Genomic DNA, 26,449 nt, shown 5'->3' on the forward strand with positions numbered 1-26,449 from the left:
AGGATGGTCTCGATCTCCAGACCTCATGATCTGCCCGCCTCAGCCTCCCAAAGTGCTGGGATTACAGGCGTGAGCCACCACGCCCAGCTGATTCTCACTTCTTCATCTGTCATCTGATGACCCTCACAGGGTCATTGTGAGGAGTGAATAAAATATACACATGAAGCACTTAGCACAGTGCTGGGCACAGAATTTGCATCTGATTCAACTGGGGCATAAAAGGATGAAAGAACTTGTTAAATAATGACACAATGGCCCTTGGCCAGCAAAGCCTTGGTTTCTTTGCATTCCAGTTGGAGTGAGAAATCTGCTTTGTTCTGAAAACTGACCTGAGTGTGGAGGACAGACAAGTAGTGACTCTTGGCTCTCCAATCCATGAGAAGAGCTGCTGGCTTATATCCATAACTTATTTTGGGTTTTGTTCAAGGACACGGAAGTCCACTTCTTCTTGGAGGAAGGATGAAATTTAGTCCAATATCTGAGAAGCTTTAATAGGCTGCCAGGGAAAAGAATTATGAGCTGCCTCTTTCTCTGGGACATATGTGCCATTGTTTCCCTCTCAGCACAAAGACTTTGCTGTGCCCTGGGGTACGGGTTTTGCTTCACTGTGAAACTGGCTCCAACATAGGCCTTGAGATTGCTAAATGTTCTCATTCTGAGCTAATCTAGAGCCTAAAGAGGTTAACAATCCAGCAACAACTAAGAAGAATATTTTGATGGAATTTCTCCCTGTCTTTGCCATATACTATATGCCTTTTTTCAGAGTACACTATTCATCAAGAACTTGGGCTTCTCGAACACCGTATTTTGGTTATAGACTTTTTTATTGCTTTTTTATGATTATAAAAATAAATACATGCCCATTGGAGAAAGCTGGGGAAAATGGAAAAGTATAACAAAAAGACAAAAATTACCCATAATTTCACACCCCAGAGATAACCATTGTTAATATTTTTGTATGATCTTTTCATTAGTGATAGATAGATAGATAGATAGATAGATAGATAGATAAACAAATAAGTAGACTGACATACAAATGCATTAGGCACATTTTTCCCACAAGTGGAAAAACACCAATAATCAGATTTCTTGGTCTCACAAGCCTAGTTGTTTGTTTGTTCGTTTTGTTTTGTTTTTGAAACACAGTCTCGCTCTGTCACCCAGGCCAGAGTGCAGTGCCTCAATCTCAGCTCACTGCAACCTCCTCCTCCCGGATTCAAGCAATTCTCCTGCCTCAGCCTCCTGAGTAGCTGGGATTATAGGCACGCACCACCACTCCCGGCTAATTTTTGTATTTTTAGTAGAGACAGAGTTTCATCATTTTGGCAGTCTGGTCTCGAACTCCTGACCTCGTGATCCACCCGCCTTGGTCTCCCAAAGTGCTAGGATTACAGGCATGAGCCACTGTGCCCGGCCACAAGCCTCATTTTTTACAGGCTACAACGTGACCAAGGTGGACTAAAGGAAAAGCTATACTGAAGAAAACTCCTGAACCTGCCAACTGGGAAGGTCCCAAGAGTCCAGACTGGGTGGTCATGTGGACCCTCATCCTTCACCTGCTCATCCTGCCTAAATAAGTGTTTGCTTAGCTCAACCCTCAGAGGCAGCAAAGACAGCAAACGTAACTCCAGAGACAGTGAATTACAACCCAAAGCCCAGGCATTGTTCTGGCCAATGTGGTAGGAGGTACAGAGATTCAAGTTAAGACCTACCTGCTCCCCTTTCCTCTTCCTCCTACATCCCTGTCAGGTCCTTTCATCTGAGCCTTGATTCCATGTGACTATGATGGTTGGTTGGTTGGTGCCCATATTTGTTTGCTAGAGCTGCCAGAGCAAAGTATCACAACTGGGAGGCTAAAACAGCATACATTTATTTATCACAGTTCTAGACGCTGGAAGCCTCAGCCCAAGGCATCTGCGAGGTTGGTTCCCTCTGAGACCTCTCCTAGGCTTGCGGATGTCTGTGTTCTCCCTGTGTTCTCCTCATCGCATGGTCATCCCTCTGTGCATGTTCGTGTTCCAATTACCTCTTCTCATAAAGACCCCAGACATATTGGATTAAGACTCACCTAATGACCTCATCTTAATTACTTCTTTATAGACCCTATTTCCAAATATAGTCACATTCTGAGGTACTAGGGGTATGACTTCAACATATGAATTTTGGGGGACACAGTTCAGCCCATGACAGTGCCTCACTAGGTGCTGGTGATACTTGATCCTGACCAGGCTGCTCCATCAACAAGAGTAACAAGTGGAAATTTCAGCTCCTTAGAATCAAGTATTTTAAAGATGAAAAATTTGAACTTAATGAGAATTTGCTGTTTAACTTTTAGAAGCAAGGCATATCACAACACCAATGACATTCTTCACAGAAATAACAAAAGTAATCCTGGAATTTGTATGGAAACACACACACACACACACACACAAACCCAAAAAGCTAAAATAAGCAAAAAGAACAAAGCTAAAGGCATCACACTTCCTGACCTCAAAGTATAATACAAAGCAATAGTAACCAAAACAGTATGGTACTGGCATAAAAACAGACACGTAAACCAATGGAACAGGATAGAGAGCCCAGAAATAAATCTACACCTTCACAGCCACCTGATTTTCAACAGTAGTGCCAAGATAGCCAATGGAAAAAGGACAATTTCTTCAATAGAATGATGTTAGAAAAACTGGATATCCACAAGCAGAAAAATGAAATTCCCCCTTATATCTCACCATATTCAACTCAAAATAGATTAAAGACTTAAATCCAAGACCCAAAACTATTAAATGACTAGAAGAAGACCTAGGGGGAAAACTCCACAACATTGGTCTTGGAAATAATTTTTTTTTATAAAATCTTAAAAGCATGGATAACAAAAGCAAAAAGAGCGAAATGAAATTACATCAAACTAAAAAGCTTCTGCACAATAAAGGAAACAACCAACAGAGCAAAAAAAGACAACCTAAAGACTGGGAGAAAATATTTGCAAAGTATACATCGACAAGCAGTTAATATCCAAAATACATAAGGAACCCAAACAACTCAATAGCAAAATAATAATAATAATAATAACCCAGTGAAAAATTGGCAAAAGACTTGAGTAGACATTTTGCAAAAGAAGACACACAAATGGCCAACAGGTGTATGAAGAAAGGCTCAACATCACTAATCATCAAGAAAATGCAAATAAACCACAAGGAGATACCACCTCACTATTATGGCTATTATCAAAAAGACAAAAGCTAACACATGCCATCAAAGCTGTGGAGAAAAGGGACACTTATATATTGTTGGTGGGAATGTAAATTAGTACAGCCGTTATGGAAAACAGTATGGAGGTTCCTCCAAAAATTAAAAATAGAACTACAATATGATCTAGCAACCCCACTACTAGGTATATATTCAAATGAATTGAAATCAGTATGTTGAAGATATATTTGCATTCCCATGTTTATTACAGCAGTATGCACAATAACCAAAATATGGTATCAACCTAAATGTCCATCGAACGACAAATGGATAAAGAAAATGTGTTGTATGTATACACATGAAGTACTACTCAGCCATAAAAAAAAAAAGAATGAAATCCTGCCATTGGTGATAACAGGATGAGCTTGGAGGACATTCTGTAAGTGAAACAAGCCAGGCACAGAAAGACAAATACCACATGATCTCACTCATCAAGATGCATGTGGAATCTAAAAAAAACCGGAATTCATAGAAGTAGAAGCTAGGCTGGTTAGAAAGGAGTGGGGAGATGGGGAGATGCTGGTCAAAGGATACATCATTACAGCTAGTTAGGAGGAATAAATTTCAAGAGATCTGTTGTATAGCAAGGTGATTATAGTTAATGACGATATATTCTGTTCTTGAAAAATGTAGAAAATGGACATTATGTGCTCTTACCACAAGAGTGATAACTATATGAAGTAATGCATTTGTTAATTAGCTGAATTTAGCCATTCTACAATGTATATGTATATCAAAACATGTTTCACACAATAAAAACATACAAGTTATGTCAAGTAAAAAAAAAAAAAAGCAAAGCAGATTTCTCCAAGTACCATCAGTGCCTGCGCTGAGTTCCTTTTTATCAATGGAGCTGCTCCATGAATGGCTCTGAGTCTTGCCTGCACCTCGGAATCTACTGGGGAGCTTTTAAAAACACCCTACAAGCCCAGGTCTCCCTGTCTAAATCAGAATCCGAAGGTGGGACCCCGGGGCACCAATAGTTAGGAACACTGCCTGGGTGATTCCAACGTGCAGCCAGTGGGGAGAACAGCCCACGATGGCTCTGGTCCAGGGCATGGGGCTTTGGGGGCTTTGCAGGGGCTCCACAGGGCCTCCACTGAGGTTCCTTAGGATCTGCATGACTCCCTTCAGTCAGCACCTCCCAGGCAGTGAAATCCAGAGACGGGCTTCCAGGCTGTGGTTGCCTCCCTTAGAAACAAAAACCTTTATAGAACAGGGACACAGTGAAGGGCTCAGGACAAAGCAGGGAGGTGGATGCTTGTGAGACCCAGGAATGTTGTGGAGCTCAAGCCTCTGGGCATCCTGTGCCCACATCAGTCACAGACAGGAAAAAACAGGAGAAGCAGCATATGGCCCATTCCCAGAGCAACAGAAAAGCCCAGGGATTAGTGAAACTTGGAGACATTGGTGGCATAGGAACCTAAGTGGGATGAGCTGACCTAATAACCCAGAGGCACAGCCTAGCCAAGACCCTGCTTCTGTGGAAAGTTTTGGAGCCCCATGGCAGAGGTCTTTCTACCCTGAGTGCCCACAAATCTCCTAAGCCCAAACCAGCTCATCAGCTCCTTCTATCACTCGAGAGAAACCTTGAATCACGTCCATAGCAATGACAACCTGCTAAGGCACTTGGATGCTCATGCTAGGCAATGTCCATTCTTCTCCTGCACTGTGCAGTCAACGTCGTCCCTCAGGGGACCTGGTGGAAGTCCAGCAGACCAGCTTGAGTGAGGAACCTCCTCAGTATCCAAAACCACCAGGAGCTCCTTCCAGTGCACCATTAAATCCCCAGTGGCAAGAAGCTCTCCTGCTGGAGACTCACATCCAAAATGGGGATCAGACACAGCACAAGCTGCTCCACTACCCCCGGACCCTACCCATGAGAGAATAAAACCTCTTCCTTCTCAAATTGGGCATAAGGCTCACTGTTCTTAGGTAGCTCAAACCCTCATTGGCTTTGTATCCTGAGGGTGCTAGAAATCATTTACTAACGAGCTGGAGCAAGGGCTTAGTCAAGACACCTATGCTGTAGAAAACGGGGTTCTTCTCCAGAGACTCTGGGTGCGGCTGGCCCAGAACGTGGTGCAGACAAAGAACAATTACAGGGATGTAATTTTTCAGGATGTTTCAGGGATGGGCTTCTTGTTTGAAAAACACCTTTCTCAGAGGATTGTTGGGAAGGTGAAATGAGATAACACTCATAAAGCATTTAAAACGGGGTGTGTACCATGAGCAGTGCAGTCTATGTTGGCATGGTGGTCACAGTCACCCCCCCACCCATGTGAGCTCCGTAGGTACAATCAGAGACACTATCTCAGTTTTCCTGTCTCTGTGGCTGTGAGCCTGCTCAGAGTGGGCCTGGGGTGCCCCTTCATCAAATAAACTTCTCCATGGCTTGAGGGCTCATCAAACCCACCACCTGCTGGGGCCACTGAGTAGAAAGTAGGGTATAAGCTTTAAGAAGAGACTTCCAGTGCATAGAATTGGGATTTATACAGGACAGGTTCCAATGGCTTCAAATCAGACACAGCACAACTATTGGGGTGCAAAAACTTTTTAAGCCCCACAAAAAGCTAATTTATCATGCTTGAGCCCTGCCTTCTAGAATAAGTTACAACGCCACTGAGATGGTAAAAGATATACTCAGGGTCTAACAGTTGTTAGAAGATTTTTAAAGTTATGTAAAAATATGTACATGGGCCAGGCGCAGTGGCTCACAACTGTAATCCCAACACTTTGGGAGGCTGAGGTGAAAGGATGGCTTGAGGCCAGGAGTTTGAGACCAGCCTGGCCAACATGGCGAAACCCCATCTCTACTAAAAATACAAAAATCAGCTGGGTGTGGCGGCGCGTGCCTGTAATCCCAGTTACTCAGGATACTCAGGAAGCTGAAGCAGGAGAATAGTTTGAACCCAGGAGGCAGAGGTTGCAGTAAGCTGAGATGGCGCCACTGTACTCCAGCCTGGGTAACAGACTCCATCTCAAAAAAAAAAAAAAAAAATTTTACACGAACACACGCGTAAGCATAGCATGCTCCCTGACACAGCGAGTCTTTTTTCTCAAACACACATCCTAGCGTAGACACAAAAGCCCTTTTCCAGGAGCAGATTTAGGAGGGCTGCCTATGGCAGTGAAGGGTGCAGAGAAAGTTAAGGGCTCGGGACATAATTCATTGGCAGAGAAAAGTTCTCATTTGCCCCCACAACTCTTTGAAAGAAATGCCTCTTGTAGGTCTTAACACTACCTACCACAGGGAAGCAATGCCGTGATTGCTGTAGGTTTGGGGGCCAGAGAGACCCAAGTTCAAATCCTGGCTGTGCCATTTATTAGCTGTGCAACTTTAGTGTAGTAGGAACGATGCCTACTGTGCAGAGTCATCTCCAGGAGTGAACAAGATCATGTGCACAAGTCCCCAGCACAGGAGTGCCAGGGCCATCAGTGGATGGCAGGCATGCTCCTTGTTATTCGTTCCTTAACCAGACCCAGAATTTCTCAAGTTAATGTAAAAGGGACCCTGCTAACTGCGGAGAATAACTGACCATGGCCTCCATGTGTCCCCCTGAGTGTCACCTGCCTGCAAGGCCTGCCTTCCATTAACATGGATGCAGGGCACAGCTTCACTTCTCCTTAGCACAGTTCACACAGACTGAAACTTGTAAAGCCAAACTTGGGCACAAATCAAATGGAGAGCAAGGCTGGAACCTGGCTTGCAGCTCTCAAAGCTTCATCTCATGATGTTCTCCAAGCCCAGCCCCTCCCAGCCCTAGACCCCAATTCTGGGGCTGGCTACTGACCTAACTATTTGCCTGGGCCTCATCCATCCCTCTACTCTGGTAAATAATATATGCTAATACCATGGTTTTTTTTCTTGCTATTTATAAAATCCTACAGCCTTTAATGAAAAAATAAGTCCCTAAGCTGCAGAAAGAGCCCCTGGTGAAGTTCCAGTGGTAAGAAGCTGCCAGGCTCTCCTGATTTTTCATGGTGCTGGTTGCAGCCTGGAGGTGGATTTTCAAATAGCCTGAGGGCTTCCTCTGGTGCTCACACAGGTGCAAATGTCAACCAGCCCCTTTTGTTTCTTCAGTTCTCAACCTCCCTCCAGACCCAGGTGCGGTGTCACTGCAAAGGGGCATTTGATTTTAAAGAAATTACCCCGTCTAGCACTCATTCCTTCTGCCAATGGGGAGTTGTAGAAGAGGAAGGGGATTAAAAGAGAAAATCATAACAGAAAGGAATTGGAGCCAGCAAGGGTTAAGCTCAGAAATAGGCATCTGAGACTTTGTCCTCAGTTACCTGTTACATTTTTGCTGCTGCCGCCAGTCTGCTTGGGGCCTCTCTTCCTGATGCCTGCTGATACCTGGCCTGGCAGCTCTCATCCTATCAACCTATTCATCTAACTTCATTCCCTGCAAGGGCTAGTTCACTGCCCACTGCCCTGTCCCCTCTCCCCGACCTTCTCAACCCAAGCCAATACCAGCTACATAAATTGCAAAGCCCAGTATAAAGTGAAAATGCGGGGCCCCTTGTTCAAAAGTTAAGAATCTAAAGACAGCAGTGGAGCGTTAAGCCAAGTAGAGAGCCTTTCTGAGTGTGAGACCCTGGGAGACTACACAGCCGCATGGCCAGGAGCTGGTGCTGACTCAGACCACTCCCAGTTGTCCTTGGCCTCGGCCTAAGGAGCCTGCCCTGTTGTATACTCTTCCCTTGAGTTGAGAGTTAATAGCATCCTTTGAAACCAGGTTACCTAGCATGTTTTTTTCTTAAAATGCCACATGGAAATTAAAACTTTTCTGACGTCTAGGTACCTAACACCTCTTCCATCTTCCTTGTCCACGTCATCTGTTTATTAACTCACTCCAAAAACCAAAAATGAGCATCCACTGTATCCCGTGCGCTGTGTTGGTCTCTGTGGTTCTGAATAAATTAAGATAGAATCTACACAAGTATACATATGTAACAAACCTGCACGTCATCCACATGTACCCTAGAACTTAAAGTATAATTAAAAAAAAAAAAAAAAAAAAAGATAGAATCCCTGACCTCAAGGAAGCAGTATAAGAGACAAACTTGTGAACAAATAGTTACAAAGCCATATGACATGTGCAATAAGAGAGACGGGCAAGTGCCCTGGAACCAGAGAGGACAAGACAGCTATGTGGAAGATGTAAAGTGGGTTGGGACAGCAGGGGTAGCGGGTAGTTGGTGCTGAGCCTTGAAGCAAGAGCTTGCTCCCAAAATAAGAAGACAGAGAGCCTTGCAAAAAGGGAACAAAGCCGGCAAAGGCCAGGTGGCCCCGGTGAACCTGGCATGATTTGAAATAGTTCAAGCACAGGGTGAGGCAGTGTGTACCAAGAACAAAAGGAAGACTGGGGCTAGGCTGTAAAAGGTTTTTAATGCCAAATTAAATAGTTTATATTTTATCCAATAGGCAACTAGAACCCACCAGAGGGAGGAAGGGGACATGGTCAGCTCTATCTTCCAGCAAAAGCATGAAGAGCAGATTGGAGGTGCTCAGGAGGAGAGCCAGGGCGTCTGGAGGTAATTGCAGTTTCCAGGTCAAATCACAGGGGCTTAAATGTAGACCAGAAGTTCTCAGCAGGACAGCAGTTTTGCCTCCCAGGAAATGACTGGCAATGTTTGAAGACATTTTTGGTTGTCCTGATAGGGCAGTGGCTGCTTTTGGCCTCTAGTGGGTTGAGACCAGAGTTGCTGCTAGATGTCCTACTGCACACAGGACAGGCCCATAAGCATGATCAGGCTCAAACTATCAATGGTGCCAAGGTTGAAAATCCTTGATGTAGACAATGATGGTAAAGATTGTGAGACTGGAGAGAAATCCAGAGCTATTTAGGAATTAGAACAGGAAGAACTTCAAAGCCAGTTAGATACTGACAAGGAGCCAACTGCTGTATCTTGAAGGAAATTGCAGTCTTTGTTGTCGTTGCTGTTGTTGTTGTTTTGAGACAGGGTCTCCTTTTGTTGCCCAAGTTGGAGTGCAGTGGCTCAATCACAGCTCACTTCGGCTCCGGCTTCGACTTCCCGGGTTCATTATGCTTTTGGGTTAATTTCTTCCCAGTGGTATCTCTGACAAATTACAGATTGACAGGGCCATCTCATCAGTAAAGGGGGCTGGAAGGTACCACCTTAGTGAGTGAGCAGGTCCAAGCCCAGGGCTGGCTACAAAGCCAGCTGGTTCTGGAAGTTTTGATCCTGAGATGACCAACAACTTACATGCAGAAGGAAAAGAACACTTAGAAAGAAAAATAAGAGTTTTGAAAGGAGAGGGGGGTGAATGAAAAGCCTTTAGGGGAGCTGGCTTGTTACTAAGACAGATGTGAACTAAACAAGACAGATGTGAACTAAACAAGACAGATGTGAACCAAACCAACTCTCTGATCTTATGGAGCAAGGGAAGGAGAAAAGTCAAGGAGCCCTCACACACACTCAGCACATCTCAGGGCCCCTGGAGTCCTCTGTATTACCCACATTCATACCTCCCCAACTGTATCCATCATTATCATCATAGCTAACCTTTACTGAGTGATTTCTATGTGTCAAAAACATTAGTTAGGTGCTTTACATACCTTTTACCTCATCTGATGCCAACAATTTTGTCACACCTTCATATCTGTTATTGTGCCCATTTCACAAATGAGAAAACTGAGGTTTAAAAAATTAACTTCTTTACCCTAGAGGCAGGGCAAGATGGCAGAATAAAGGACTCCACCAAATATCTCTACCTCTACTCAAGAACACCAAATCTGACAACTATCTACTCAACAGGAGCACTTTCATAGGAACCAAAAATCAGGTGAGCACTCACAGTGCCTGGTTTTGACTTCATATTGCTGAAAGAGGCACTGAAGAGGGTGAGAAGGACAGTCTTGAGTTGCTGATGCCACCCTTTCCCCATCCCCTGGCAGTGGCTATGTAGCACAGAGAATCTGTATGTATACTTGAGAGAGGGAGAATGCCACGACTGTGAGGCTTTGCATTGATCTCAGTGCTGCTATGTTACAGCAGAAAGCAAAACTGAGCTGTACTCAGCTGACACCCACCCATGGAGAGAACATTTGAACCAGCCCTGCCCAGAGGGTACTCACCCAGTCCAGCGGTCACAGCATGAGTTCCAGCAAGCCTCGCCCCCACTGGCTGGAGTGCTTTGGGACCGTGAGTGAACTTGAGGAGCAGTCTATGTGACAAGGACTGCAATTCCTAGGCAAGACCTAGCGCTGAACTGGGCTTGGAGTTAGTGAACTGGTGGGGCACATGAGACACCAGCTGTGGTATCTAAGAAAGTGCTTGCGCCACTCCTTCCCCAACCCCAGGCAGCACAGCACACAGCTCCAAAAGAGACCCCTTCCTTCTGCTTGAGGAGAGGAGACGGAAGAGTAAAGAGGACTTCGTCTTGCATTTTGGATACCAGCTCAGCCACAGTATGCTAGGGCACTGATAAAGGCTGTGAGGCCCCCATTCCGGGCCCTAGTTCCCGGACATTTCTGTACACTCCATGGGCCAAGGGAGCCCACTGTCTTGAAGGATGAGTTCCTATGCCTGGCAACATTCACCACAAGCTGACTGAAGCTCCTTTGGTCCTTAACTGAGCATCAGTGGTAGTCTGGCAGTACTCCCCATGGGCCTAGTGAGGCTCCTCTGCCTGTGGAAATGGGATGTAAGAATGAGAAGGACTGCATCTTGTGGTTTGAGTTCCAGCTCAACTGCAGTAGAATAGAACAACAGGTAGATTCTAAGGTTTTAGACTCCCATCCATGGCTCCAGATGGCATCTCTGGACCCATTCAGGACCTAGGGGAACTCACCGGCCTGAAGGGAAGGATATAAGCCTGGCTGCATCACCACCTGCTGATTGTAGAGCCCTAGGGCCTTGAGCAAATAGGCAGTAGCCAAGTAGTGGTTACAGCAGGGCTTGGGCAAGACCCAGGGTTGTGCTGATACTCCATATCTGACCCAGTGCAGTCCCAGTGGTGTTGGTCATAGGGGTGCTTGTGTTACTCTACCCCTGGCTCCAGACAGCTCAACACAGAGACAGAGACTCCATTTGTTTGGGAGAAGGTAAGGGAAGAAAAAAGAGTCTCTGCTTGGTAATCCAGAGAAATCTTCCGGACCTTATCAAAGACCACCTCTACAGGTGTGCAAGAACCACAGTGTTACTGGGCTAGGGGTGCCCACTAAAGCAGATACAGCTTAGATCATACCACCCAAGTCCTTTTGAATACCTGGAAAGTGTTTCCAAGGAGGACAGGCACAAACAAACGCAGACTGCAAACACTACAATAAATACCTAACTTTTTAATGCTCAAACACTGACTAACATCCACAAGCATCAAAACCATCCAGGAAAACAAGACCTCACCAAATGAACTAAATAAGACACCAACCTGGAGAAACAGAGATATGTGACCTTTCAGACAGAGAATTCAAAATAGCTGTTTTGAAGACACTCAAAGAAATTCAGGATAACACCAAGAAGGAATTCAGAATCCTGTCAGATAAATTTAACAGAGATTGAAATAATGTAAAAGAATCAAACAGAAATTCTGGAGTTGAAAATTTCAACTGACATACTGAAGAATGCATCAGAGTCTCTTAATAGCAGAACTGCTCAAGCAGAAAAAAGAGTTAGTGAGAATGGACAGGCTATTTGAAATTATATCACCAGAAGAGACAAAAAAATTATAAAAATGAAGCACACCTACAGGATCTACAAAATAGCCTCAAAAGGGCAGATCTAAGAGTTATTGGCCTTAAAGAGGAGGTTGAAAAAGAGATGGGGTAGACAGTTTATTCAAAGGGATAGTAATAGAGAACTTCCCAAAACTAGAGAAAAATACCAAGATCTGAGTACAAGAAGGTTATAGAACACCAAGCAGACTGAACTCAAAGAAGACTCCCTCAGAGCGTTTAATAATCATACTCCCAAAGGTCAAGGATTTAAAAAAAAAATGATCCTAAAAGCAGCAAGAGAAAAAAAAAAAAAACAAGTAACATACAATGGAGCTCCAATACATTTGGCAGCAGACTTTTTAGTGGAAATCTTACAGGCCAGGAGATAGTGGCATGACACATTTAAGGTGCTGAAGGAAAAACTTTTACTCTAGAATCCTATATCTGGTGAAAAGATCCTTCAAACAGGAAGGAGAAATACTTTCCCAGACAAACAAAAGCTGAGGAATTTCATCAACACCAGACCTGTCCTACAAAAAAATGCTAAAGGGAGTACTTCAATCAGAAAGAAAAGGATGTTAATGAGCAATAAGAAATTATTTAAAGATACAAAACTCACTGGTATTAGTAAGTGCACAGAAAAACACAGAATATAACACCGTAACTGTGGTGTGGAAACTACTCTTAGGTAGAAAGACCAAAACATGAACCAGTCAAAAATAGTAACAACTTTTCAAAACATAGACAGTACAGTAAGATATAAATGGAAACATCAAGAGTTAAAAAGTGGGGGAAGGCCTCACATGGTGGCTCATGCCTGTAATCCCAGAGGACACCCCTGTAATCCAAGCACTTTGGGAGGCCGGAGGTGGGCAGATTGCTTGAGCTCAGGAATTCAAGACCAGCCTGGGTGGCATGGCGAAACCCCATCTCTACAAAATATACAATTAGCTGGCATGGGGACTCACGCCTGTGGTCCCAGCTACTCTGGGGGCTGAAGTGGGACAATCGCTTGAGCCCCGAGGCAGAGGTGACAGTGAGCCGAGATCACACCATGCACCTCGCTTCAGCCTGGATACAGAGTGAGATGCTGTCTCAAAAAAAAAAAAGTAGGGGAACAAAGATAAAGAGTAAGTCTTTATTAGTTTTCTTTTTGCTTTTTAGTTTGTTTGTTTATGCAAGTAGTGTTAAGTTGTTATCAACTTAAAATAATAGATTATAAGAGTATTTGCAAGCCCTGTGGTAATCTCAAATCAAAAAACATACAACAGATACACAAAAATTAAAAACCAAGAAATCAAATCATAACACCAGAGAAAATCACCTTCTCTAAAAGGAAAAGTTAACTGCTTTTCCCACATAACATCCAACTAAAAGAAGTAGAACCTGGATTCAAACCCAGGTCTTCTGGCTCTATATCCTCTGCCTGTGAGCATGCTGTTGTATTTCGTTCCAAAATTTTGCTCAGCAAAGGGCTGCACAGAGGCTATGAGTGTTCTGGGGATTTCTGAAATCCTATGTGTTACCTCCAGTATGCACCTGGAATGTCATAGTCACCAAAATGGTTTAACACAAACACATCCCTGCACCACACAAGGTCACATGTCTACCAACACAAATTCTTTATTTCAAAGATCAGCAACAGATTTTAACTTCTGCTTCCTGATTTTCTGGCCTCTTGATTTTTTTCTTCTTTAAGAACGTGAGGTAGCTACTAAAGAGAGCCATGGGGAAGGAGGACTTCTGCTGTGTCTACTGCCCCACTCCAGCTGCCAGACACAGCTGCAGGGAGGGAGGAATGTAGGATTTGACGGGGAAGCTGTCAGCTGGCCAGCACGGCCAGGCATGGTCAGCGAAAACACAAAGAGCGCCTGGAGGACCCAGCCCTGGTCTCTGACTCCTCAGAAAGGTCTCCTTGGGGCTCCCTCCACCCTTGCCCCTCATGTGCCTTGGGATCCAGCATCGAAGTCCAGAATTGGGCTCAGCCAGCAGCCGGCCATGCTCACGCACTGAAGCATCCTGACTCAGCTCCTGTCTGCCCCAGCAGAGCAGAACCTCTGCCCGAACTTGGGGACACCTGACTCCTCTCCCTCGAGTCTCATATCCCAGCCCTCAGCAAATCCCCGCCCAGCTTCGCTTCCAGCTATATCCAGAATCTGGCCACTTCTCATCACTTCCACCCCTGCAACCCTGACCGGGCAACCAGCCTCGTCCACCAAGACTGTTGCAACCACCTCCTGGCCTGCTCCCTGCTCCTGCCATCATTGCAGCCTTCGTTCTTGCATTCTGTCTCCCCCAGCACCTCCAGATGGCACCTGCTAGAGGCAGGTTAGTTCTGGCCTCTGCACAAACCTGACAGAGGCTTCCCAGGTGGCTCAGAGTAAAATCCCAGTGACAGCCTTGGAGGCCCAGGGTGTTTGGTCACTCTCTGAACCCATCTCCCACCACTTGCCCCTGGCAACAGCAGTCCCCTCACTCTGCATCGGGGACTTTGCACTCCTTGCTCCTTCAGCCTGAAATGCAACCCCCCCAGGCATCCTTGTGGCCCACTCCTTCACCACATTGAGGAGAAGAGGAGTCCCCTTTCTGAAAGGTTAGGCCCTGCACCTCCCCCGACCCGCCCCGCCGCATGTCTAACCCCGCCCCCGCTCTCTTTTCCCCTGAGCATGTGCCCCTCTGGAACACACTGTGTCACCACTTGCTGCCAACACCTGCAGGACACCTCTGTGAACACCCGTGACACCTCATGGCACCTCTGCTGTCAGAGCTTCACTAGGAGTCACCAGACTAAACAGACAGTTATACCCACGGCCAAGACACAGCAAGGACACAGCAGGGTCTGGAGGGGTCGGGGCACAGACTCGCTGAGCTCTCCCTCCCGTGAAGGCTGCACGGAGCATACCCTGCACCCTGCGTCTCCCCAGGGAAGTAGAAGCTCAGAGCTAGGGCAGAGGTTGGGGCTGGTCACGTAGGCACACCTTCTGCCTACCACAACTAACAAGATTCCAGACTCCCAATAGGAAAGCAGGTGTTCACAAATCACATTGTCTGTAAAAACAGTCAGCAGGCCGGCACAGCGGAGCAGGATCCCGAAAGTTCAGTTCTGAGATGCCAAGCCAGGGCCAGCCCCTGTCATCGGCTGTCCCAGTGAGGAGGTCTGCTCTGGTGGCTTACAAGCTTCACTGCTGGATACCTCCTCACTGAAATGTGAGTTCCATAGAGGGTTTGGTTTTGTTTGTTCATTGCTGTGTCTCCCTGATGCAGAATGGTTGCTCCATAAACATTTGTTGAATGAATTAATGACTGTCAAGTATAAGACCACCAGCAAGTGGCAGAAGCAGGGCCAGCACTTGGAGATGAACGTTCTCCCCTATCTGGTTGGGGTTGCCCAAGCCATCAGGACCTCACCAGGGCCCCTTATGACCAATGGCTCTCCCTCAGAAAATAGTAGAATTTTCTTTTTTGCAAACCCACCTTCCCTAATCAGGGACAAAAGCTATGATGTTGGCTTCATTCCCATGAAGATCTAATCGAGTGAGCTTCCCTGGCACAGCCCCAGCAGGTCCTGGTGCAGGCGCGGGTGGCTCTGTTTCTTCTCTGCGGTTTCATGGAAACAATCTCAGTCTCTAGATCCTCTCAAATTAGCTTTGACGGGTTGTGACTTTCTGAAAGCAAAATATCAAGATTTAGCCACAGGACATCTGTGAGCTGTGACCTCTGGCCTCCTAGCTCTAACTTTGTATATAGCACTGCCCCTCTCCAGGCCTGGACCTCCTTAAGAAAGGCAAGCAGCCAACAACTGACAGGATACGGTCTTTGCCCGAGTGCTATCTCTAACTGTCAGCAATCATTAACCCCTGGCCAGCTTTCTCCCCGCCAAGTCCTTTCTCCTTTCTGAATCTGGTCAGGGTCCCAAAGATGGTTAAAAAGCCACCAAGGTTTGCAACTGGTCTTGAGTGGCTGCTCCTCCCAAACGGTTCTGCCTCTGGTGTCTTGTTCTAGGTGTGATTGAATTCTCTGTTTTGCTGTAGGTGCCAGCCTCTATCAGCCCCTGCCCTGGTCCATCTGTCAGCTTCAGGTAAGACTACCAGCTAGGAAATGGCCCCTTGTCCTTATCTCTGCCTCCAAAACCTGCCACCTAAATTAACAGATTGTGGCATTGCATGGCTCGTCACAGAGAAGCCAAAGCAAATTATTGCGGAAGGCGGCACTTGTCCAGAAACGGACTCAGGACATGCGTGCTGCACAGTCAGCTTCCTCACACCCCCTCACGCCACTGTAGCTGCCCACAGAGGCATCTCCCAAGCCATAGGCCAGCCCAGGCCTCACCTGGTCCCTCCCTGCAGGGCGGGGTCTGATTGACTTCAAGAAGGAGTCAGAGATCAGCTTAAGGGCAAAGGCTGGAAGCAGAGCGAACTGGGAGCAGAGCACACAGGTGCGTTCTGATGGGTATTCGGGAGAGTCAAGAAGGGGCTGACCTGGTGGGAAGAAAAGCAGTGGAAGGAGGGCACGGAGTGAGGGGCAGAAGAACGGGACACAGAGGGAGGAGGGCCAGGAAGTGAGGGCAGGAGCCCAGCACATCACAGAAGGTGCCCGGGTGCTTGGTGGCAGGCAACAGCTGGCCAGGGTGGAGCAAGGAAAGCTCAGAGAGGAGGGTAAGCGGGGAGAGGGCTTGCTTCCTGTTCTTGCCTGGAGGTCTCACCAGCCACCACCCCCACTGCCACCGCCAGCCACCGCCCCCACTGCCACTGCCAGCCACCGCCCCCACTGCCACTGCCAGCCACCGCCCCCACTGCCACCGCCAGCCACCGCCCCCACTGCCACCGCACATGGGGACAGAGGTTTTTCCTGGGGAAAGCAAAGGTCTCTTCTACATCTTTCTCCTTCCTGGAAAAGCAAAATGAAACATGGGGATAAGAGGTTGTAAAAAAGGAGACCCAGCCATGAAAGGACATGGAGGTACCCTAAATGCACACTGCCAAGCAAAAGAAGTCAACCTGAAAAGGCTGCAGACTGTAAGATTCCAAATACAGGACGTTCTGGAAAAGGCAAAACTATGGAGACAACACAAAGAGCAGTGAATGCCAGGGTTCAGGAGAAAGAGGTGGAGCACAGAGGAGGTGGCACTACTCTGTGTGCTACTCTAATGCTGAATCCATGTCATTGTCCATTTGTCCAGCCCACGGAATATGCAGCAGCAGGAGTGAGCCCTGATGTCAAGTGTGGGCTCCGGATGAGAGTGATGTGCAGGTCCCTCAGCTGTAATAAATGCACGGCTCTGGTGTGGATATTGACAATGGGGAGGCTGAGTGTATAGGGGCTGTGAGTATACAGAAACTCAATACCTTTTGCTCAGTTTTGCCATGAACCTAAAACTCCTGTTTAAAAAGTCTATTAAAAGACTTTACTAGACTTTATAAAATTTGTTAAAAGACTTTTAATAGACTTTTTAAAGACTTTTAACAGACTTTATAAAGTCTATTAAGAAATCTATTAAAGTCTATTTTTAAAAGTCTACTAAAAAAAAAGTCTACTGTAATCCCAGCACTTTGGGAGGCCAAGGTGGGAGGATCGCTTGAGCCCAGGAGTTTGAGACCAGCCTGGGCAACATAGTGAGATCCTGACTCTCTCTATATATATATTTTAAGTCTAATAAGAAGTCCATTTGGGGCCAGGCCCGGTGGCCCATGCCTGTAATCCCAGCACTTTTGGAAGCTGAGGCAGTTGGATCACTTGAGGTCAGGAGTTCAAGATCATCCTGACCAACATGGTGAAACCCCATCTCTACTAAAAACAAAAAATTAGCCAGGCATGGTGGTGTACACCTATAATCCCAACTACTCAGGAGGCTGAGGCAGGAGAATTGCTTGAACCCGGGAGGCAGAGGTTGCAGTGAGCCAAGATCGCATCACTACACTCCAGCCTGGGCTACAGAGCAAGACTCTGTCTCAGGAAAAAAAAAAAAAAAAAATAGTCTATTGAAAGAAAAAAAAAAGAGGCCTGGCCAATATTTAATAGAAGAACACAAGAACTCACCTCATATTCTTCCTGCTGGCTCTGAGTTCCACCTGCAGCCCCTGCCTCACCTGCTCCATCCAGGTGAGCAGGGCCTCTGAGAGCCCAAGATCATGTGGGTTCCAGGGTCTTCTGCCAGCACCAGAGGGCAAGACAAGGCAACCAGAGAGACGTCCCCATGAGAGGCCATGACCATGGAGCAAAATGAGGGCAAGTTGAGAGCCCTTGGGGAGGGGGGCATGGGAAAGGGGAAGAAGGACATCTCAGATCAGCCTTGACCATGGCCTCTAGGGCTAGAGAGCCATTGGGTGATAAAACAGGCCCAGCCAACACCTTTCATTTATCTATGAATCAAGAACTGCCCACCATGTACAAATTAAATACAAAGTGCTAAGGGGACTAGTGGAGAAATGAGTATGTTAGTTGGGGCCAAAAACAGAGCGCTCCTCAGCAGTGCAGGGTTTCAGCTGACCTCAAAAGGTGGCGACGGATGTGACACTGGCCCAGAGTCAGGTGGGGAGGGACGATGTGCAGCTGAGCTTCTCTGGAGGAAAAAAGCCACGAGGAAAACAGGGCCTCTAGTTAACACATGGATTGTGTTCCCAACATTTGTGCTTCGGAAATGTGATGTGTAAACGCATTTTCCAAAAACAAAAGCAAGAAATGAAAAACGCTCATGATGGTCAGGTTTCCTCAGTGGGACACTCCACGATACACCCAAAGTGGAGCTGCTGCACCTGTTCCACCTCATACCCTGTGCCGCCGACTTTCCAGGTGAAATCCTCGGGGCCTGCCTTGCAGACAGCCTGGACCCCCTGGGAGGAGGCTGGGCCAGGCAGAGGTCTGAGACAGGAGTGGATTAACACTCTCTGCTACCTGTCTGTCTGCACAGGAGAACACGTTTTCTCCAGGTTTACCCTCAGGGCTTCTGATTTAGGGAGAAAAAGGCCACTACCTATGAAAACAAGGATCTCTCAGAGTCCAACCCACTCGTGCATCCACCTTGTAAGTCAAGTGTCTGTGCCTCGGGTGCTGCTTGCAGGAAGTGAAAAGCACAGCTGAGACAGGGAGGAATCCTGAAGTGGGGCTCCTAGGTCAACCCAGAGCCTAGAGGAAGGGGTGCAAGGCCGCGAGGGCAGTGTTTCTGTAGGGAAATTTCACGGTGACGGCAGCCTTCCAGGAAGGGCCCACAGTACCCAGGAGGACAAGTTAGGGTCTGGAGAAACTGAGACTGGGAGCTAATTCCAGCCAGCCTCTGCGGCAGCAGCGCAACAGGTGAGAGCTACAGTCTCCCAGAGACTTCGCACACAGCACACGGGAAGACGGAGTTGTGGCCACCATGTCTCCCAGCCCTGCAGGAGGCTCGCAGCTACAAGCACAGGATTTCACAGCTGCTTAGGGAATGGGGTTATGAGGTTATGAGGTGAAGACCCTGACCCACCCTCCTTGAGAAAGGAAAAGGCATCTCCCTAAGAGGAACCCCTCCCTGAGGTCCCCTCTGCGTAGCCTTGGGTGAACAAGAGAGCTGAATGGGGCACAAAGAAGGCCAGGCAGGACTGGGCACCTCCACCTCACCCCCAAAGCCATCAGTCTGCAGCCTAGTCACACCTGAATCACTCTACATTGCATAAAACTTTAAATGTGCTGGTGTCGATAGCCTGTCTTTCATTTAACAAGAAGAGCAGCTAACATTTCTCATGCATTTCCTATGTGGCAGACATTGTTACAAACACTTTATATGTACTGTTTAATTGATTTATATCCACAACCCTAGGAGCTAAGCACTGTTGTTGTTATTTTCATTTTATAACTAAGAACATGAAGGCCCAGAGAGTTTAAGCAGCGTGCCCAAGGCCACACAGCAAGTCCTAGTGGCACGGGTTACTGGGACTCGACTCAGGCAGCCTGACTCCAGAGCCTACCTTTGAATTTCTACACTAAATTTCAAAATCTATCTACCTAAAAGGAATTTGTTGTGTCAGAAATGTAGTTTTGCTGTTAATACAGGCATCTGCTTCTCCAGGACACAAGAAGCACCTGGGGGCATGGGCAGGGGCCCAGCCTGCCCTCTGTGACTCACGGCGCCCCTGGCTGAGATAATGCACAAAAACAAGAGCATTCCCCTGAGTAAGGAAGGCCGCAGGACTGGAGGACGTTTACAGAGTGAGGAGAGGGTAGAAATAAAATGGCTGAATGCAGACAGATGCCCGACAGCACTGGGGACTATGCATGGGACCCCAGCTGCCCCAGGACAGCCTCCAGCTTGGGGCAGGGCAAGGGGAGGAAGCTCAGTCCATAGGAAAATTCCATGGCCCTAACCTGAGGGAAGCCCATTTCTGCCCATAAGACAACTAAGTTCATCTCCCCTACTGCATTCCAGAGCAATGGAGCGAGAGGCGCCCGCCCTGGGCTGGGCCGTGGCTGCCATCCTGATGCTGCAGATGGCCATGGCGGAGCCCTCCCTGGGAACTCTGCACAGGAAGGCAGGGGTGTTTTCAGACCTGAGCAACCAAGAGCTGAAAGCAGTGCACAGCTTCCTCTGGTCCAAGAAGGAGCTGAGGCTGCAGCCCTCTAGGGCCCCCACCATGACCAAGAACACTGTGTTTCTCATCGAGATGCTGCTGCCCAAGAAGCACCATGTGCTGAGGTTTCTGGATAAAGGCGAAAGGCAGCCTGTGCGGGAAGCCCGTGCCATCATCTTCTTTGGTGACCAGGAGCACCCAAATATCACTGAGTTTGCTGTGGGGCCCCTGCCAGGGCCCCGCTACCTGCGAGCACTGTCCCCCAGGCCTGGGCACCAGTCCTCCTGGGCATCGAGGCCCGTCTCCACAGCAGAGTATGCCCTCCTCAGCCACACCCTGCAGGAAGCCACCAAGCCCCTGCATCAGTTCTTCCTCAATACCACAGGCTTCTCATTCCAAGACTGCCATGACAGATGCCTGGCCTTCACCGACGTGGCCCCCCGGGGCATGGCTTCTGGCCAGCGCCGCAGTTGGCTCATCATACAGCGCTATGTAGAAGGCTACTTTCTGCACCCCACTGGGCTGGAACTCCTCGTGGATCATGGGAGCACAGATGCCCGGCACTGGGCCGTGGAGCAGGTGTGGTACAACGGGAAGTTCTATGGGAGCCCAGAGGAACTGGCTCGGAAGTATGCAGATGGAGAGGTGGACGTGGTGGTCCTGGAGGACCCACTGCCTAAGGGCAAGGGGCATGAGAGCACAGAGGAGCCGCCCCTCTTCTCCTCCTACAAGCCCCGCGGGGACTTCCCCAGCCCCATCCATGTGAGCGGCCCCCGCTTTGTCCAGCCCCACGGCCCTCGCTTCAGGCTGGAGGGCAATGCTGTGCTCTATGGGGGTTGGAGCTTTGCCTTCCGGCTGCGCTCCTCCTCCGGGCTGCAGGTCCTGAACGTGCACTTTGGTGGAGAGCGCATTGCCTATGAGGTCAGCGTGCAAGAGGCAGTGGCCCTGTATGGAGGACACACACCTGCAGGCATGCAGACCAAGTACCTCGATGTGGGCTATGGCCTGGGCAGCGTCACTCATGAGTTAGCCCCTGGCATCGACTGCCCGGAGACTGCCACCTACCTGGACACCTTCCACTACTACGACACCGATGACCCGGTCCATTATCCCCGAGCCCTCTGCCTCTTTGAAATGCCCACAGGGGTGCCCCTTCGGCGGCACTTTAATTCCAACTTTAAAGGTGGCTTCAACTTCTATGCTGGGCTGAAGGGCCAGGTGCTGGTGCTGCGGACAACTTCAACTGTCTACAATTATGATTACATTTGGGACTTCATCTTCTACCCCAACGGGGTGATGGAGGCCAAGATGCATGCCACTGGCTACGTCCACGCCACCTTCTACACTCCTGAGGGGCTGCGCCACGGCACTCGCCTGCACACCCACCTGATTGGCAACATACACACTCACTTGGTGCACTACCGCGTTGACCTGGATGTAGCAGGTAGGACTCAAAGCAAGACTCTCCCGTTCAAGCGTCTGCATCCAACCAATAACTTAAACTCCCAGGAGATGACACTATAACTCCCTGGTGGTGGAAAGTTAGGAGCATTTGCCAAGCCTGCTTCTGTAAAACCTAAAGCTAGAAATGTGTGTGTCCCTGAAAAATGGTGAAAGCAAACACTGCCGAGGGTTGCCCTAGATGCAACAGTGTGGACCCTGTTCTGACCCTAGGGACTGTGAGTGGGGCAAGGGAGGTGACAGTGCCTAGGAGGGTAAGAAATGTCACTGTCTAGTGCTCTGAGATGGAATGTAGTGTCATCTGGGAATACTCAGGGTGTCTCCCGGATGATGTCACCATAAAAGAATGGCATGGGTAGAATGACTGATGCCACCAGACCCAACAAGGCCACCAGGACCAGACAGGCAGCTCCTACCCCTCAGCCCCAGCCACCTCTCTGGACAGAGCCTCACATGCCTGGAGAAAAATGGGTGCCCCTTCTCTGGGATTGCAGCCACAGCAGATGGGCGTGAGCACAGCTCTTGAGAGGAACTTCCCAGAGTGGTAATGGAATCACCACAGCTGCCCAGGGCATCCCCCAACATCCGGGTTATTCTAGACAGTTGGCTGTTGGATGTGGTGGAGGATGGAGATCCTGGGGCAGAATGAGGAGGTTTTAGTTCCGGCAGCTTGATTCTCATTCTCCTTCTCCCTGCATACCTCCAGGCACCAAGAACAGCTTCCAGACACTGCAGATGAAGCTAGAAAATATCACCAACCCCTGGAGCCCGAGACACCGCGTTGTCCAGCCGACCCTGGAGCAGACGCGGTACTCCCGGGAGCGCCAGGCGGCCTTCCGCTTCAAAAGGAAGCTGCCCCAGTACCTGCTCTTTACCAGCCCCCAGGAGAACCCCTGGGGCCACAAGCGCAGCTACCGCCTGCAGATCCACTCCATGGCTGACCAGGTGCTGCCCCCAGGCTGGCAGGAGGAGCAGGCCATCACCTGGGCAAGGTGAGGAAGACCCAGGGGGCCTGGGGGAGGGTCAGGGGCTCCCCTCAGTGTGTGTGTCTGTGTCTGTCTGTGTTTGTGTCTATGGGGTTCTGAGTCTATGTGGTTTTGTATCTGGGCACACATGTGTGTTGTGTATGTATGTGTATATCTGTGTGTGCAACTGACCCTGAACAATGTGGGGGTTAGGGGTGCCAACCCCCAAATGCAGTAAAAAAGCCAAGCATAACTATGACTTCACCACAACATAACTACGAATAGCCTACTGTTGACCAGAAGCCTTACCACTTACATAAACATTCCATGAACACATATTTTATATGTTCTATGTGTTAGATACTGTGTTCTTACAATAAAGTAAGCTAGAGAAAAGAAAATGTTATTAATAAAATCCTGGCCAGGCGTAGTGGCTCACGCCTGTAATCCCAGCACTTTGGGAGGCCGAGACGGACGGATCACAAGATCAGGAGATCAAAACCATCCTGGCTAACACGGTGAATCCTCGTCTCTACTAAAAATACAAAAAATTAGCTGGGCATGGTGGCGGGCGCCTGTGGTCCCAGCTACTCGGGAGGCTGAGGCAGGAGAATGGTGGGAACCCAGGAGGCGGAGCTTGCAGTGAGCCGAGATCGCGCCACTGCACTCCAGCCTGGGCGACAAAGCGAGACTCCATCTCAAAAAAAAAAAAAAAAAAATCCTAAGGAAAAGAAAATACATCTACGATCCATTAAGTGGGAGTGGCTCATCCCAAAGGTCTTTATCCTCGTCACCTTCACTTTGAGTGGGCTGAGGAGGAGGAGGAGGGGCTGGATTTGCTGTCTCACGGTGGCAGAGGTGGAAGAAACTCCAAGTGAAAGTGGACCTGTGGCTGGGCGTGGTGGCTCACGCCTGTAATCCCAGCACTTTGGGAGGCGGAGGCGGGCAAATCACCTGAAGTCAGGAGTTCCAGACCAGCCTGGCCAACACGGCGAAACACTGTCTCTACTAAAGATACAAAAATTAGCTGGATGTGGTGGCGGGCACCTGTATTCTCAGCTAGTCGGGAGGCTGAGGCAGGAGAATCACTTGAACCCGGGAGGTGGAGGTTGCAGTGAGCCAAGATCGCGTTACTGCACTCCAGCCTGGGCGACAGAGCAAAACTCCATCTCAAAAAAAAAAAAAAAAAAAAATGGAAGAAAGAAAGAAGGTGGACCCGTGCAGCTCACACCTGTGTTGTGCAAGGGTTGCCTGCTCTTCTGGGCCTGAGTTTGTGTATTTGGGGAGGAGGGCAGGGAGAACTCCTGACAATCACCTGAACCTCGGTTAACAGCAGCCCGTCCTGCCGACACCCAGGAGAGATGATCTCTCATCTTGGGGAAGGCAATCATCTTCCTCTGTTTTGACCCTGAAGCTGTTCCCTGGGTGGGGCTAAGGGGGGCCAGCCCAGGCCCCTGAGCCAAGCTGCTTCGCCTCTGCCTGGCAGGTACCCCCTGGCAGTAACCAAGTACCGGGAGTCAGAGCTGTGCAGCAGCGGCATCTACCACCAGAACGACCCCTGGGACCCGCCCGTGGTCTTTGAGAAGTTTCTTCACAACAATGAGAACATTGAAAATGAGGTACTGCCCTGTCCCCAGCCCTGCCCAGTGCTGGCCGTGCCTCCTTCCAGCTCAGCCCAGGACCATCTTCATCACCATCAGGGAGTCCCAACCACCCTCTGCCCAGATCTGTCCCCAGTTGCAGGAGCTGTGCCTTGCTGTGTGGACGGCAAGTTCAGAGGTCACAACTGAGCTGTCCATCTCTTTAAAAAGGGGCTGGAGAGGAATTCAGCAAGTTTGCAGGCAGAACTGCAAATGATCAAAGGCTAGAGTGGCCTCCAGTGGTCAGTACTCAGCCCTGCCCACTGAAGCCCACCCTGTCTTCTGCAGGACCTGGTGGCCTGGGTGACGGTGGGCTTCCTGCACATCCCCCACTCAGAGGACATTCCCAACACAGCCACACCTGGGAACTCCGTGGGCTTCCTGCTCCGGCCATTCAACTTCTTCCCAGAGGACCCCTCCCTGGCATCCAGAGACACTGTGATCGTGTGGCCTCGGGACAACGGCCCCAACTACGTCCAGCGCTGGATCCCTGAGGACAGGGACTGCTCGATGCCTCCCCCTTTTAGCTACAATGGGACCTACAGACCCGTGTGACCAGCCCCTGCCCCCAGTTCCTCCCAAGAAGCCCAGGAGCCTCAATGGGGCAGACAATAAACCCTCAGAGCTTCACTCTGTGTGCTGCTTCTTGTAGGGAGGCACAGGGCCATGTGTGTAGGACACACACACACAGACGTGCACGCACTCACACAGACGTGCACACACTCCCATAGATGTGCACACACAGACGTGCACACTCACACAGACGTGCACACACTCGCACAGATGTGCACACACACGTGCACACTCGCACAGACGTGCACACACTCGCACAGATGTGCACACACACGTGCACACTCGCACAGACATGCACACACTCGCACAGATGTGCACACACACAGACATGCACACTCGCTTATGCACACACACAGACATGCACACACTCACATAGACGTGCACACATGGCATGCACTTTATTCACACTGGTCTACTGCAGCCCAGAAAAGCCAGCGTTACTAATAAAAAGGAAGCTCGCTGAAATCCTGTACCTGTCAGTTTGGTTTTTCTAAAATCTGAGACTGGCCAGGCATGGTGGCTCACGCTTGTAATCCCAGCACTTTGGGAGCCTGAGGCGGAAGGATGGGAGGATCACTTGAGCCCAGGAGTTCAAGACCAGTCTGAGCAACGTGGTTAAACCCCATCTCTCCTAAAAAATACAAAAAACTAGCCAGGCAGGGTGGCATACGCCTGCAGTCCCGGGACAGAGGGGGTTGGGTGGGAAGATCTCTTGAGCCGAGGAGCCGAGATCACACCACTACACTCCAGCCTGGGCAATACAGACACAGTGAGACCCTGTCTCAAAAAAAGAAAAAAAAAAAAAAATCTGAGACTGACAACTTTCTCTTGGGGAGGCTGCAAGGGAATTTTCCAGTGTCAGTGAAAGGCTTGCAAAATGGCACAATCATAGAGAAGATGCTACAGGGAGATCTAGCAAGATCACCATGCCTTTATCCATTGGCACACTGGCCTAACTTCGGGGGGTTTATCCCCAAGATCCATCTATAAATACAGGAAAGACATATGTACAAAGTGATTCATTGCAGCATTGTTTGTAACAGCAAAAGTCTGGAAACAACCAACTGCTCATCTGTAGAAAACCCCAGTTGAATAAACTGTGGCACAATCACACAGTGCAATTCTAGGTGATTATAAAAGAAACACACAAATGAGGATACTCTGTGTGCTGATAGAGCAAAACTTCAGGCCATAGCAAAAGAGAAGAGGCATAGAATAATACAGACAGCATGCTAACTTTGTGTGAGAAAGGACAGGAGTTTCCCTAGACTGGTCTCCGTGTAGACTACAGAGAAGCGTGGTAGATGAGAACAGGGATGGGGCAGGCTTTCTCCATGGAAACC

At 48.7% G+C, this 26,449-nt stretch overlaps 1 protein-coding gene across 2 annotated transcripts in view; it reads left to right on the plus strand.

Moving 5' to 3' along the window:
• The window catches only part of AOC1 (amine oxidase, copper containing 1), a 31,997-nt gene extending 6,834 nt beyond the window's left edge, over positions 1 to 25,163 (plus strand). Inside the window, exons 3-7 of one of the 2 annotated variants that reach the window (XM_025378153.1) lie at positions 15,933 to 16,008; positions 20,326 to 21,911; positions 22,635 to 22,920; positions 24,380 to 24,512; positions 24,822 to 25,163. In XM_025378153.1, the coding sequence (XP_025233938.1) occupies positions 20,330 to 21,911; positions 22,635 to 22,920; positions 24,380 to 24,512; positions 24,822 to 25,088 (2,268 nt within the window). In that variant the 5' untranslated portion in view covers positions 15,933 to 16,008; positions 20,326 to 20,329 and the 3' untranslated portion in view covers positions 25,089 to 25,163. Of the gene's footprint in view, positions 1 to 15,932; positions 16,009 to 16,283; positions 16,366 to 20,325; positions 21,912 to 22,634; positions 22,921 to 24,379; positions 24,513 to 24,821 lie in introns of those variants that run through there. The other variant, XM_025378152.1, reaches the window with a different exon arrangement.
• Positions 25,164 to 26,449: the final 1,286 nt, after the last annotated feature.

Source organism: Theropithecus gelada, chromosome 3 (assembly GCF_003255815.1).
Source record: "Theropithecus gelada isolate Dixy chromosome 3, Tgel_1.0, whole genome shotgun sequence".
In the NCBI taxonomy this organism is placed as follows: domain Eukaryota; kingdom Metazoa; phylum Chordata; class Mammalia; order Primates; family Cercopithecidae; genus Theropithecus; species Theropithecus gelada.